This window comes from Brachyistius frenatus, unplaced genomic scaffold (genome assembly GCF_029030835.1).
Source record: "Brachyistius frenatus isolate BFR_SWC_R1_liver_20210118 unplaced genomic scaffold, ASM2903083v1 Contig_42, whole genome shotgun sequence".
Lineage (NCBI taxonomy): Eukaryota > Metazoa > Chordata > Actinopteri > Embiotocidae > Brachyistius > Brachyistius frenatus.
The window spans coordinates 2,724,509-2,740,426 of NW_027210641.1; the positions used below are offsets into that span (position 1 = coordinate 2,724,509).

General features: G+C 42.3%; 1 protein-coding gene across 1 annotated transcript in view; it reads left to right on the top strand.

Moving 5' to 3' along the window:
* The window catches only part of LOC138623241 (ATP-binding cassette sub-family C member 4-like), a 38,227-nt gene extending 24,524 nt beyond the window's left edge, over positions 1-13,703 (top strand). Inside the window, exons 22-31 of the mRNA XM_069702640.1 lie at positions 395-514; positions 1,029-1,139; positions 1,259-1,359; positions 2,614-2,805; positions 5,061-5,216; positions 8,144-8,233; positions 8,692-8,864; positions 9,669-9,774; positions 11,153-11,287; positions 12,733-13,703. Coding sequence (XP_069558741.1) covers positions 395-514; positions 1,029-1,139; positions 1,259-1,359; positions 2,614-2,805; positions 5,061-5,216; positions 8,144-8,233; positions 8,692-8,864; positions 9,669-9,774; positions 11,153-11,287; positions 12,733-12,810 — 1,262 coding nt within the window. The 3' untranslated portion in view covers positions 12,811-13,703. The remainder of the gene's footprint in view (positions 1-394; positions 515-1,028; positions 1,140-1,258; positions 1,360-2,613; positions 2,806-5,060; positions 5,217-8,143; positions 8,234-8,691; positions 8,865-9,668; positions 9,775-11,152; positions 11,288-12,732) is intronic.
* Positions 13,704-15,918: the final 2,215 nt, after the last annotated feature.

The following is a 15,918-nucleotide window of genomic DNA, read 5'->3' on the forward strand; positions in this document are numbered from 1 at the left end:
ACCCGGTGGTATTACAGGTTAAGGTACTTCCACATTGGCCTCATTTTTCAGAGCCGGAAGCTACAAACACTTTTATATACAGTCTGAGGCCCGACACTAAGTTTGATGTGCACTTTCAGCACAAGTTTCAGGTTCAGAAAAGTGTGTGTTTAACAGGTGCAAATGTTGATCAAGCAATGTGAGTTGGAATATTTACAAAAGTTATAGCTTGCCCTGCTTAATGTCCATCACTGTACCCTCTGTTTGTGCACAACGGTATCAGTCTCTGAACACTTTGATCACACCTCGTAGTATAAAGTAAGGAATTCATTTTTGAAAATCTTAAACCAAGTGTTGGTTTTACAAATGTTTGTTGGTCCACTTGCTAACAACGGCTTGTTTCTATTTGTTGTAGCTCGGAGTCCGGTCTTCTCCCATCTTTCTTCCTCTCTCCAAGGCCTCAGCACCATCCGTGCCTTCAAGGTTCAGCAGAGGTTTCAGCAAATGTTTGATGAGTATCAAGATCTTCACTCTGGTGAGAATGAAAATTTGTATTCGAGTTAAAAGGTCCAAAAGGCAAAACATTAATTTCCGTTAAGTACATTGTACTGATATCACACCCATGCAAAGCTAGCCTGATGATATCAGACCCATATTTACTGTGTCAATATATGGGTCTGCGTACGTTCCATCGGGGATGGTTTTGCAGTTGTTGCATCTTACTAGGCGTGGGCCTCGGGTTCATTTTAAGATGATTGGAATAGTTTTAACCGATTGGTATGTGCCAAAACCGACAGAAACTCCACCACCGCTGAACCCACATTGAGAAAAATAGGCTACTCTTCAATGTCATCGCACCGGTCGCTGATTGTCCCCTTTCAGAGTGGCTGAGCGAATGTTATTGCGAATAGGGTTTCCAGACTATAATCACAGTGAAAACTGAAGCTGAAACTAAAGCCACTCGTGCTATAAAAACTATATTTATATCCAACATTTAGACTGTAAAGATCACTTGTGCTGCCTAATCAGTGTGGTTGTGTTTTTAACAGAGGCCTGGTTCTTATTCCTGACCACCTCTCGCTGGTTTGCAGTGCGTCTGGATGGAATTTGCTCAATTTTTGTCACCATTACTGCATTTGGCTGCCTTTATCTCCGAGATGGTAATGTATGAGCTTTTGAATACAAGAAGAAGCACATTATTGACCTCTGACACATTTAAATTATGATGATAAACCCATGAATGTGTGACTGCACACTGACTTTTTGTCTGATGTCATAGGACTAGAACCGGGTGCAGTGGGTCTGGCTCTGTCCTATGCTGTTACACTCACAGGCATGTTCCAGTGGGGCGTCAGGCAGAGCGCTGAGGTTGAGAACATGGTGAGCACATTTACATTTGCTCACTTAGCATCCAGTTTTGTTTGGACATTACAAAACATATTTCTGGCTTTCTTTTCAATTTTTAATCGGTGTCAAACTGTGTTGTGGGATTCTGAGGCGTCCAGGTCACGGTCTATCTAAGAGTTATCCAAAGACAGCTGGACTGTCTTGACATTCTTGAAGACGTTTCACCTCTCATCTTTTCAGCTCTGATTTGGAATTCACTTGTCTGTCGTTTCTTGTCCTTGGTGTCTTTTCAACAACCTTGAGGACTTCACAGGGTAGATGTGATGTCAGCTCCTAGAGCATCTGGCCAGTCTTTATTTTAAGTGCGTCGATGGTGAAATGAACCTGTCTCACTCTCTTGTTGAGCAGCTGTTTCGAAATCATCCAACGGATTTTTTTGGGCTCCGTGTTGCCTTTCACAGTGGAACTCAGGTGTAACCTGCTGGGAAGGATCCTGAGTTGCCTGCATCTCTATGAAACCCAGATGGTTTCCAACTGAAGGAACCTTTTTGGATGAGCTGTGAAACATGTTCAAAAATCTCTGCCAATCTTACTGGAATTGTGGATTTTATAGTTAAATTTACCGTAACAAGGAGTACTACTCAACCTGCGAAAACTGGTTTGATGTCTCTTGTGTTTTTAAAGAGAGGGCTATTACATATTCAAGATTTTAACAAAAGACCCACAATACAAACGGAGTGTGTGAGGTTTCAGGTGCCAATTTGGGAGCCAGGGTTTAATTAAAGACTCTATTACATTGTATTATGGAAATTGTAGGATTCAGTATTATTGGAGCTTGACTCATACTCAAGAATAAAAGTCAGGATGTTTCTGCTTCTGTTACTTTGAGTTATATCCTTCTGTTCAAATTTGTCTCTGCTTCTGACAGTTAGGTATTAAATTCTTCAATTACCATTGAAAAGTCTCTCTCCTTGTACCACCCACAAAATGATAAGCAGCCAGAAAATGTTGTTGGAAGAGAGAAAAAGACAAGAAAGCTCAATCAGCCTTTTCTTTCAACCATCAACTACGTCACTGTACACAACAAATGACGGCGCTGGTGCTGGAAGAACAGTTTTTTTGCAGCTGCTTTCCAGAGACGCAGATAATTTATTGAGGAATTTCAGCACCGATTGGACATCCACATCAAGAGTGGCAAATTTTATTTTTAAAGTATATTTTTAAAGTGTTCAAAAGAGCAAAATTCATTGCAAAAAAAATTGCCTAACACGCACATTATGTTTGTAGATGACATCAGTGGAGAGGGTGGTTGAGTACGCAGAGCTGGAGAGTGAGGCACCGTGGGAGACGGACAAACAACCTCCAAGTGATTGGCCCAAGACAGGCTCCATCACCTTTGACAGAGTCAACTTCTCTTACAGTGCCAGTCAGCCTTTGGTCCTAAAGAACCTGACTGTCGTCTTCACAGCCAGAGAAAAGGTTCTTGTCTCCATTCCCACCACTGCATGCTTACTGGTGTGCACAGCCCATGACTGAGGTTGATATCCAGTTAGTGTAGCGGGTGCGCGGTGGTTCTTTTTTTATGTGGCATTATTTTCAAATCAATTATTAAAGGGACACCGTATTGTGCTGCTGAATCTTCAGGACTATACCATTTGTGATTCATGGAATACATATCATGTAATTAAGACTGTTCAAGTGGATCCATTTGTTTCCAATTTGCATTTTGAGCTACCTGACGGTGACAACTGTTTATTCACTATAAGAGAGAGGAGAGGCCGAGGGAGAGGGGCGACGGAGGAGAGAGAGAGAGGAGGGCAGAGGGAGATGGTTGAGGATGATTGAAATTGTGTTTAATGCAGGGGGTGTATTTTGCATGGCTATGGTTGGCCAGGGCGGCTGATTTCACAATGGATGGGTTGATAAGTGTAGAGGCCCTGGCTCTGACAGCCCATGGGAGGGATCTCTGCCGCATACTATGGGGGTAAAAGGCTTTGTGCATCCTGACAGTTCCCCTGACAGCCTTTAACCTGCACCTACCACCTACAGCTCAACATCCCTTCACTCTGTCCTGCACAACAGTCAGATACTGTTTACAGTCATACAGAAACACACAACTCTTCACAACACTACAAACAAGAAATGTGCACAGTCGTCACTCGTGTCTCAACTGTAGTTTCACGTCATGCTTTCTTATTGGGTTTTGATGTATCCTCTTGAAAAAAAAAACATTATTGGTTGATAGCTTAAAATGCTTTATGATTGTTTACATTCAGGACCAATAAGGAAGCAGGATGGTATTATTTTAGTGCAAGGTGGATCGAGAGGTTAACAAAACCTTTGACTTTCATGTAGAGATAAGAGTTTGGATTTAATCTCAAAGAAGCAGTCAGTTTGCGTTTAACTAAATTGAAAAAAAGTCAAAGCTTTTCCTAACCTTAACCAAATTCTTGGTCAGATTTAACCATAACTCAACTAAAGCAGGAGCTCAACAGACACAGTTATTAAAGTAATGTTTTTAATTTTCCACATAGGCTCCTACCAATAACCAATGTTGTTGCTTAGGTAAGCGAGCAATGCTGAACACCTTACTTAGACCTGTGCTCTTGAAAAACGGTATTGTGGGTTCCCTCAATAGCTCATTAGAGAATGTGGTAGGAAAAAAAACAGGCTTCAGCCAATAGTTAATTTCTGCCGGTCTAACCATTTATCTTTCTGTATCCGCGTGCTAAAAATATCAAAGTGAGCCAGCTAGAAAAAGAGAAGAAAGACCACTGCTCTGTGTCTGCTGTGTCTTTGGTGGACCCCTGTTTAAAATAAGAAGCCTACTGTAAGTGCTGCCAGGCAGCTGTGTGTGGCATCATCAGCTGAGTTTAGTGTAACAAGTGATGATTTGCGCAGTTGTTCCCCCCGTTGACACCATTTCTATTCACTGGATTAAACCTACTGTCTGAATCTTACGGTGGCAGCTTTCAGGCAAAAGTTGTCTGAGTAAAATCCTCTGAACAGTTTGTTCTTCACTACTTACATTAGTCTTCTTCGGGTCTACTTATAACATTAGCAGAAACCTGTGAATGGCATAATTTGGGTTTGCAGAAGTCTTGAAGGGACAGCCAATGGCAAGACCTACAGGTATTTCCACCACAGCAATGGCAGGACGACTTTGATATTCCACCACACACATAATAAGAAGTGAGTGAAGACCTCCTCAGTTACATTTCATGGATTTAATGGGTTCATTCTGAATTATAGAACATGCAAATTTTATACCCACAAATATACAGAGATGGGTGGTTAAACCTACAGAGATTATAGAGCTTTGCTTTACGGTTTCACCTCTTATATGAGTTATAATGAGCAACTACACGTTCTAACCAACAGAATATTATCATTTGTTAGTTATTTGACACAGCATCAAGACACACCGTGTAAAAAAGCTTAATAATGAAAAGAATCACGATACAAAAACATTTTTGTTTTGAAACTAAATAATACACGTGAATCAAAGGTTTATGAAGGATTTTCTCAACTATCTGACAAAGTAACGTGAATGTGCTTTACATCAGTCCCTATTAATTTCAGTGCCATACGAGGGTTTGTATTGTTGTTTGCCGTATGAAATGCTCCCTCAGTGACAGTTCTCTTCAATAATAAGCATCAGCGTGATTCGTAGTGTAAAGGAGAAGAACAATGTTGAAATTCCAGAGATCTAACAATAATTCTCTCCACTGTAGGTTGGCATCGTCGGACGCACCGGTGCTGGTAAAAGCTCCCTGATCTCTGCCTTGTTCCGCCTGGCAGAACCTGAGGGAAGAATAATGATTGACGGATTTCTGACTTCTGAGATCGGTTTGCACACGCTTCGCCAGAAAATGTCGATCATCCCGCAGGTGCTCTTTTTAAATTGCCACATTTTCAGCTCTTGTGTCTTGGTAATTGAAACTCCATGCTGTAACCACTGGGTACATTTAAGTGGAATTTGTTTAAAATAGGAAGATATTAGATGTCATCATTTATTAAAAATCTACTACAGCCACTGCTGTAAAACTGCTTAACTTTTGCTTTGACAGCCTCAGCAAGGTGATTCTTCATGATTGAGAAATGGCAGAAATGTCAGGTGAACGATGGCAACGGAAACCTTCATGCTTCGGCTCTTTTTTTTTAAATTTTTTATACGCCTGGCTTTTAAAAAGCTAAAACAAGTGAGGAGAATTACAGTCATCACTCAGGGGATTTCTGAAAGTGAGACAAACGGATGCCTTGAGACAGTTTAACTTTATTTCCGCTTGTTGAAACTGATACGGCATTAAGAAAATGCCAGCCTGCGGGTGAGTGTCAGCAGAGTGGAGGGAGGGGAGAAGACTCCCACGGCCTGTACTGTGAAGAGAGCAGTTCCCCATCCCTGACAGAGGATTAGCCCTCTACCCCCCAAACATGGGAAAGCTGCTTAGAAGAAGTCTCCCCCATCCTCACAGTCAGAGTCCCCTTGTACACCGTCACTTAGCCCAAGTCTCTAACATTTCTAGGGTGCAGCCAAGATGCCCAAAAACAGTTTCATTAATGCTTTTCTGTGGATTTGATAGGTTTCTGGCATTGCTACTACTTCAGATAAAGTTTTACTTCCTAGTCCAAACTAGTTTTGAGATGGATGTGATGTATGTTTGATGTGATTTTGTTTACTCTTTCTGTCTCTCCTAGAGGGAGAGATTGTACAAAGTGGCAGGTTTACGACTCACAACTTCCACTGCACACCCATCTGTATCACGTACTGGATGGCATTTTTTATTATGTAGGCAGCAGTCAGAAGAGTTTCTCTGCACTGTGCTCTTAGTTCTACAAACTTATGTATGGAGAGAATTCTCTTGGATTTACACAAATTCATCTGAAAGCCTTTTTTATTCTCCTGCCAGACGTCAGAGATGAAGTGATATTCAGTCATCCCTTCATGTGGAAAATATCTTGATATAAATTGCTAGTTGCCGTACTTTTCATGTGGAATTTAGATTGTGATATGTATACTATACATTGCCAGTGAGGAGTTTCATTATTTGCCACCTACAGATTTGATTATGATAAGCTTGTATTAGCATATGGCATTAAAAAGGATCCATTTCAGTTTCTATTGAATTCTCAGGAATGACTTAGTAAAAAATGAATTCTGTGGCAAACAGAGGGCTTAGAATTGGTGGAGCTCATAATCGGTCTGTGGAAAGCTGTGCTTGAAAGCAGTTTTTCCGACCTAACATTGAATCCTCAATTAAAGTGTGTCACAAAACTAGTTTGAATTGGGACTTCAGCTGGCTTAATGACAAGGTGGTATTTTGGTGACAGAGGGAAAAGCTCATTGGAAGTAAAGAGGTGGAAAAATTTTTTAGGCACAGGTATGAACAGGAATGAAGTCCTGAAAGCGTTATTTTTTTTTTTCTGGATGGAAATTGAGCAGTTAGTCCTGAGTTTTCTGACTAACATGACAGTTTGTTGAGATGGGATTTTTATATTTGAGGTGTGTTCACACTGTAAATCTGTGTGCCTCCACACATGAGCGCAGGCTTTCTTTTCTTTTCTGTTTTGCTGTCACAGCGCCGGCTCTGAAACTGGCCTGTTAAGAGCAGAGATGAAGGTGTGGACAGTGAGTCACATGTGGACTTCTCTAACCTTAATGCAGGACACTAAGCCTTTTAGACCCACTGTGTACACTACTTTTGCTCCGGGTCTCATCTCCCAGTTGCCAGGTGAACATTTTGTGTCTTGATTTGAGGTCAGATTCATATCTTGAGTAAACTGATTCAAATCTTGAGTAAACTGGAGTTATTGGATTGCCGTGACCCTGATGAGGATACAATGGAAGCATCAGTTTTCCTTTTGGATAGTTGCCGCGCCGCGTCACCTCTATTTTACTGTGACGGACGCAGTCACGTCATTAAAGCCTCTTTTCAAATGGTCATTATAACCATTTAAGTGTCATAAATTCAGTGCAATGATTCATAGGAAATCCGAGGACGTGTTTGTTCACTGATAAAACAATGCCGAAATGATGCCATATGAAAACCTTATCTACAGCAGATGTTTACCATGAGAGGTAAGAGGGTCTCTTTATGCCGACTAGGAAGAGTCCTCCGGCAAGTGTTCAGTAAATCACTCCCAACATTGGAGCAGGATTTATGAATTATCTGACGTGACACGAGGAGAAGCCGCACCGCTCCTGTTTATCGGGTTTACCACTAACAGAGTAGTATGTGGGAACAGGGTTTGTGGAATCGCTGGCTCTTTCCTTCACACTGTAATAAAGAGCTTTATTTGCTCTCTTAAAAGGTGGCTGTGCGGCTGAACCTTGGTACAGGTGTGTGGCTAACCATAAATACATATCATGGATATCATAGCTGTCTGAGATCTGCGGCTGGCCTTTCATGAGGGTAGCCCCCCCCTATTGACAGATGCTTGTACATTTTGGCTGACATTTTTATATAATTATTTCTAGTGCAGCTTCTGTATGCATTTTTTTGGGGGGTATTTTAATGTTGACCTGGTGGCACTTTTGAGTTGTGTTATATATTAAGACAAGCTTGCAGAGCTCCTCCCCACCAGCACCAGTGCACAAGTTCTGGTTTTCCAAGTAAAAAGATCAACTTATTGAAGCATAGTTGGCGAGAGCATTGAATGGAGCTCCTGAGTGGAGCAAGCCCTTTGTGAACATCTTCCCCTCACACATTGCCTAGCGGTCCTCTATAAAGCCTGTCTTAACCCTTTCATACATCTTCCCCCTTGTCATTATCTTAACTGGCCACGGCCTTCTCTTTCTATATTCATCTATCCACAGGACCCAGTTCTCTTCACGGGCACCATGAGGAAGAATCTGGACCCTTTCAGGCAGCACACAGATGAGGACCTGTGGAATGCACTCCAAGAGGTACTCCAGCGTGGCTCTGAATGATTCCCCCTCGCCGGCCCAGGGGGGGATCCCTCTGTCCCCCTGTACAATGCTGCCATTCAGCCTCCCTGCTCGCCACAAGTCATGGGGGGAAATCCCATTAGGGCCATGGGGCCCAGCTCAATGTGCGGCTTGTAACTGGGAACCATTGAAAGTGCTGGGGGAGATGTGTTTGGGCAGTCAGGCCAACCGGGATGAAGGCTCCCCCCACAGTGAAGGGCTTCAGCTCCTGGTCCTGATTCTGAATGGGTTTGGTGGCCTGGATTAAAGCTAGAGGCTAGCCACAAGAGAGCACTGGCCAAGGTCATCAGTGGACCTGGCCCTGCATTGTGCCAGGCAGTTAATGGGTGTGTTTGGATGGCTCTTTAAAGACATCCCCACAGGATGCCTTTATGCAGGAGTAATGAAGGGTTGGGGCTGTGCTCTCCTCACTGCAGGTGCAGATGAAGGCCGTGGTGGAGGAGCTGCCCAATAAGCTGGAGACAGTGCTCACTGAGTCGGGCTCGAACTTCAGCGTGGGCCAGAGGCAGCTGGTGTGTATGGCCAGGGCCATCCTCCGGAAGAACCGCATTCTCATTATTGATGAGGCCACAGCCAACGTGGACCCAAGGTCAGGGGACACTTCAAAAGCGCATTATTTCACACCAATGTGCGGAACGGTCTATTCTACGTGTAGCTTTGTTTATTGTAAACATGGGTAGTTTTAGCTTAATTTAATAAAGCTGTAGTAGCACCAAATAGTTTATTTATAGAGCAATTTTAGGTAGGTAGGTAGGTAGGTATTTACTTTATTAATCCCCGAGGGGAATTTTTTTTTTTTTTTTAAGGTATTCTTTAAACAACAGTTATGTTTAAGCATCCATACAAATATGTCAGAGGCACATACAGTAAGTATTAAACCTCTTGAAAACCCTCTTGAAAAAAAAACCCAGGTGTATCAGCTGTAGCACATATTGCTCAGTGGTAAACAGAGTACATAAAAGAATCATTTCAGGAATAAAAGAGTCATATATTTGGCTTATTAGAGCTGGAGTCTAATCTCAGTGGGCGTAGTATCAAACTCCTTGTCAGATTAATTATTTTACTGGTGCCTTTCAGGGACAGATTGATCAGAATATCCATGCAGTAAGTAGCTATAAAACCTACATGATACTCTACTAGTGTGAAAGAAAAACAGGTTTTTGTGTGAAAATATTATAGGTCGAGATAATCCAAAAATATAATGTCGTAAAATGTACCAAACGTATCTTTGCAAAGCGAAGGACCTCTGCCATGCTTTAGTTTGTGTGTCTTCTACAGCACATATTTTGCTGCTGATGAGCCATTGTTGTGTGTTGCGTAAAATCCCTGCCCAAGGGTCTTCAGGAAGAGAGCTTTTTCTTGTTCTCAGGTGTTGTGTTCCCTCTTCCTTTAGAACGGACAGCCTCATCCAGCAGACTATCCGGGACAAGTTTCAAGAGTGTACCGTCCTCACCATCGCTCACAGGCTCAACACTATCATTGACTGTGACAGAATACTGGTAAGTGGAGGATGCGGTAAATTTCCATTGTGCTGCACTTCAGTCAGTGTTTTAAAAATGAGACTGGGCTCCTCGGAAAAGTTGATTACACTGATAGACAGAAAGCACTAGTTGAAAGAAGATAACTACTTAACACCAACTGAGCACCCCTGAAGTGCTTTTAGCCCTCACAAACAAACATGGTAAGAGAAGATATTTTTTCATGATATTCCTTCATAAACTGAAGGTCTCATCAAATACAATAAACTGAGCTCTTATTGTGTTCAGAATCTGTGGTTTAATATAAAGTTGCCTGCAAAAACATGCGCCTCACATTCACTCCCATTGTTGTGTGTCAGACACACCTCGATACAGCATTTCCCAATCTGCAGATTTAATTCACTCGCCTTATTTCGCAACAGCTGGGCTGATTTCTCCCTCACAGCATTCCCTTTCACTGAAGCCACGCTCGTGCCACTTGATCTTTGGCCCTTTCCTGCTGCTGCCTGCAGAGGTGCCAATTAGTGCCATTTGTGGCAGCATTTGTTAAGTGTCTACGGAGGACAGGGCGCGACCTGGTGGCTGCTTGGTCACCGAGAGGGGTTGCTGAGAAAAGCCAAATATCACACAGTGGGGACTGTTTCACGCCTACACTTGTGTTAAATGCCCCCAGATTGTCGCACACTCCGGGAGAACTGGACTGGGACCTGTGTGAATTGCCTGGTCCAAATCTTCAGCTGTGCCGTCTTTCGACGCAGAATGTTGTCCAACATACAAACTGCATCTCTGGGTAGCCTGCTCCTAAACTTTTGATCATGACAGCAGCTGCAGGAGTCTCCCTTTCACACTAAACACCCCCTGAAAGTGAGCTTTACCGATAACAAACTGCTCATTACCGCAGTAAGGGGATTGGGCTTGTTAAAATTTGTCTACGATATAATTGTAGTGTTTTCCAAACTGCTTGAATTGACACTATTCTTTGTGTGGTTTACATGGCATGTGATGACACTGGAATGATGGTAATTTTCTGGAGTGTCTTAAAGGTGTGTTTGTAGGATTTGACTGCGGACCACCCATAGGCCACTGAAATGCCAGGATAAATACATGGATAAATCACTGATCTCCTGTCTGTCAGAGTCAGCGCGCTAGACTTTCACGCTGCTAACAGGTTACTCTCGTTGTCCTCGGTTCTGTCGAGCAGAAGCAGGCACTGGTGTTTGCTGTGGCATGACTCACGTAAAATGGATGGTTCCTGTGTGCACAGAACTACCGTTTCCCCATTCAACTTGCACTGTCTGCATGCATCACTCAGCAGTGAAAGAGCTGAAATGTCAGTTTTCCCCAAAGTAAAGTATACAGGCAGTGGCACACACACCCACTATTGTATGTGTGATTGCAGGTTCTGGATGCAGGCCGGATCCGGGAGTATGACAAGCCATATGTGCTGCTCCAGAACCAGGATGGGCTCTTCTACCAGATGGTCCACCAGACAGGCCGAGCCGAGGCTACCTCCCTGCTACATGCAGCCAAACAGGTAACCGCATCCACCTTTGTCCCAGGACGGGGCTGTCGCTAAATAAGAGTCCAGCCGTGGACACACTAATCCCAGATTCTACCTTTAACTCCAGACTTCATTGCTCACCTCCAAAATAATACAGCGAAGCAACAGAAGATGTGCGTAACCCTGACAATGCAAAGACACTTGATTACCATTTTAATTTAAAGTGTCTACGCGCAGCATTGCGACACCATAACATTAATTTCAAGAGAGAAATTGTCCCTTTGTAGATTTACATCCTCTGATACTATCAAAGAAACTTTCCGTATAATCTTTTTTCTCATAATGTAATTTTGAGATCATTTTCGCGATGATTCTAGAAAAGCAGCTTTCTTTGCACTATATCTATTTTGAAATATTGGCTTTAACTTCATCGTGATTTGGGATAAACTTTCTATGGGGATTACTGTAATAGAGAATGTCCATATTTTTTTTTTTTCCTCTGTGAAATTCATTTGTGATGTATTTCCCCTTCAGACACTGAGCAGATAAGAGCCGGCTATTCATTGTTCAATTCCATTTTATGTGCATCTGTCTGGGACTACAGATACCATATTGCAACTTCAAACAGGTCTTTGTGAAATAAGAAAAAGTAGGCATCATTTCATTTTCTCTCTGTCCCTCGCACAAATTTATCAGCGGAACTGTATCTTCTCAGCCAGAGGAGTGAAATGAGTAAAATACTGATTTCAAAGACTCAGCACACTGTGGTATTATTTGGTATCGTCTTACCCTGCACACTGGCGGATTGGTAGTGACATTGTTCAGGCCCTTACGTTTCCTTTTCTTTATTGTAGGGTGCTCTCCTTAGATCAGATTACTGCAGCATCCATAACTGTCTACCACCACTTATTAAATACTGAGACGGTCCACATGTTGTGTGTCAAGTTTCTATAGTTGTCAGTCAAGTTTTAAATACATTTAATAATCTGATATCAACCTCTAGCTCCTTTGTGCATGTTGAAAGAGAATCCGAGGGCAGAGTATCTGGGTATCTGAAGCTGTGGCCAAGCTTTCACCTCGTTTGCTGTCTTTTTTTTTTCCACAAACTTTCCTTGTTGAAATTGCTCATCTGTCGCCGCCTCTTTGCACAAAGAAATCACACATTTTAGAGACATTTTGAGCAAACGCTGCAATCCGGTTTTTCAAATAGTGGCTCACTGTTCAGCTTAGAAGCCACTCTCAAGAGAAAATTAACTCCACAAATAATTCCCGTGATTATCTATCTCACCAAATTTTCTCCCCTGATTTTCACAGTTGTTTATTAGGCTAAATAAGCCACTTTGGCATGCTTCAGCGGATGATAAATCCCATCACCGTGCTCTGACTGGATCTGTCATGAATCACACCTTAACAGATCGCAGCTCAGATTGGACAGTGTGCTTCTGTTCTGTGACACTGCTTCCTTGATCCGCTTTCAGGTTTACATGAGCAAAAAGCGGGTGACTGACGTGCGCTGTGCCAAGGACATCTGTGTCATCTTTGAGACGTCTCTTTGACAGTTTGGAGAGTCGCTGTGGGCCTCGTGTTAGCCATCAGTGACCAAATCTTCCACCAGTTTCACTCAGATTCCTTGATGTACATTAAAATGTCTTCAGGCTTCCTAGTGTAGTATGTGCTGCATGTGACTGGCATAGACCTTTAAACGAGGCAAGTATCTGAAGCAGGCTGTGACTTTCATTGACGCCATATTACTGCATGGCTCTTTATTGATTACACACTGCTATGTTTATGTATGTGTGCTCTGGCCTCCTGGGTATCTTCAATTCTGCACTGGTGCTCAAAAGAGGGCAGATATTGGATGTGTTTATTCAGCTGTAATAAATTATTTGTGGCTTAAATTATTCTTTTAAAGCAAACACTGTTTAGTGGGAATAAGGTCTTTTCATTATCTGGAAAAGTACTTGACAAGACAAGGAGAACCCGAGAGGAGACACCAATGCTTTTAGAAATCATTGTGCCTTAATCAGACTATTGATTCTTAGTAATTGCACTGTTTTTAACGAAATGGTCTTCCTGCACTTTGACTCTAGCGGTTTCACGTCTACCTCAGTTTAAATGTAACATGTCGTGTAGGAATGTGGGACGGAGCTTTAATGCCTCTGAGGAGTTTTCTCCACTGTTATACAAACTTTATGTCTTCACACCTTTGACAAATGTGCCGTTGCTGCTCTGAAAATGTAACGTTTTTATTCTGGCAAAAATATGGATTGAATTTACTGTGACTACTTATAGCTTGGTATTTATTCACTTTTGTCTATGGTTTATAGCGCAAATTGAGTTTTATTTAAGGTCATATTTTTGGGAGTGTGCACTTTATAGCTGCTTCGTCAATGTTTACTTGCACTTTACAATAGATTTATTTTCAATTTCATATAATAAAAGAGTATTGCTTGAATTTTTCCGTACTGTCTTCATTTTGTTTTATTACTGCACTGACTCACTGACGTTTCCTCCCACTGTTGCTCATCCTGTGTTCAGTTGTCTGAATGGTGTATTTGCCTCAAGTCAGCGGTTACAACCGGTCGAGGACATGATGCTACAAATTGGTAAGTGGTCAAAGAAAACAACCTAGTGATTATTGTGTTGAGTGGAGTGATTTTTAAATCGCTTCAGTGGGAAAGTGGTGCAGCTATCCGCTTTATTCTTTCAGCATGTCAGTCGTGCAGTATGACGATTAAATCCTGAAATGTAATTTTGTCATTACCAGCTCCATTTGAAAAGACCTGTTTAATTTGGCTTCATAGAGACAAGAGCCGAGCTGGTGATTACACATTCACAGATTGTTGTCAGTAAACACTTAGCTCGGTCTAAAAGGCAGTATTTAACCAGGCCCAAATTTAGGTCGTGAACTGCGGGACATCAGTTCCTTTAAAAGCTGAGTGATTTACACAATTCATTAAAGCCACTGAATCTTCAGCCAGCGTCGTATTAAACGGTTACTTACTCTCAAATAGCCCCGTGGGAGTTGAATTGTTGGCTTGCAAATAGATTAAAGTTTACATTGAAAAGAAAAATTGAATTCAGAGGTAATCAATAGCATAATGGGCCAGTGAGAGGAGCCTGCTGCCTGAAATGAAATTACCATATTTTTAATCTTAATTTTCCACTCTGTTTATCTGACAGTGTGGATGTGCAATCCAAACAGATAATGAGAGAGTGGGATATTGACAGTGGGGTCCTCTGGAGTGCTTGTTTCAGTGATTAAACGCTGTGATCTGTGATTACTTTGTGTCGGGTGTCAGGCAGGCGGCCAGGGCCCGGGGAGACATAGGCACACAGCAGCTGGAGCATCACGGGTCTCTGAGGTGCTAATGCACCTGACACAGCATTGACAGCATTCGAAACCCTATCAGAGACTTCACCACACGGCAGCTGTCACAATAGAAATACTCATGGCACTATCTACATCAGAGTCAGCATATATCCTCTCTGCTCTCCCCTCGATAACAGCCAACATAAGAATGGGGACAACAAAGTTTGCACAATTGGTATTATTAAGCAGATACCTCCCTACGTCCACCAATAATAGCACCATTTTAAGACATATCTGAATAGGTGTGCGAATAGCAACGCTGACTACATAGTGCTGATATAGCTTTAATAAACAAATGTCTGGGAAACCTGTCTGTCCACACAATGAGGTTTAATCCCAAAGAAATAAAACACAAAATAAGAGTCAGCACAATGTGGAGGCAGTGAATAAAATGACAAATTCAAACTGCAGCGGTTCGCCCGTCCACTCTTTAAGAGAGAAGTGATACGTTGGTGCTGATCTGAGGTTGCGATACCTGCTGTATTCAGTAAAATATGTTTTATTGTCAGTTGAGGGAAGAATAATGTAACAAGTATCTGTAACAAATGAAAGTGCTGCAAATTGTTTAAGGTTGTTTTGTTACGGGCCAATAAGTAGGCAGTCTGAAGGCCATTTTGGGTTGAGGAGACAATGTTTTTCACAAACTTTCTGTTGTGCCAGCATTTTCTTTTGTGACGGATACTGCTGTTTGACAAATGGAAACAAATTGCACGGTGAAGGCGTCTGAATGGCAGGGAGCTGGGGAGTGTCAAACCCGGTGCTGAAAGACGATGAAGCGAGAGCCTCAGGTTTTTGTGGGCGACTCAGACCTGACTGATCCCAACATAAAGTACTTGTTGAAGAGAAGGAGAAAAGGAGAACAGGATTTCGACAGGCTGCAGTGAAATTAGGAGAATTGACTATGGCGGCTTTGTTCCTGGCTGGTGACATGGGGTGGGGGAGATGGGGAGACTGGAGCGATTCCCCAGAGACTCTGTGCTCAGCCTTTCTAAAGTGACTACAAACTGAATATCTGACAAGTTCCCAAGGACTGACGTGACTCTGTGTAGCGCTAAGAAAAACAAACAACAAATGGCACATTTTTAAGATACATGTGGTGGCACTGGATGTAGTGTGTTAGAAAATGGCTTTTTATCTTGTTAAAAATAGGCACTCAATTCGGAATATGTTGACGCTATACTTCCTATATTGTTGCAACAACCTAGTTAGACCTAGTTTTCCTCATGACAGACTTTGTGAAAGTAGAAAATTGAGAACTACCAAAATGTAAATTTCCAACTTATTAGAGGAC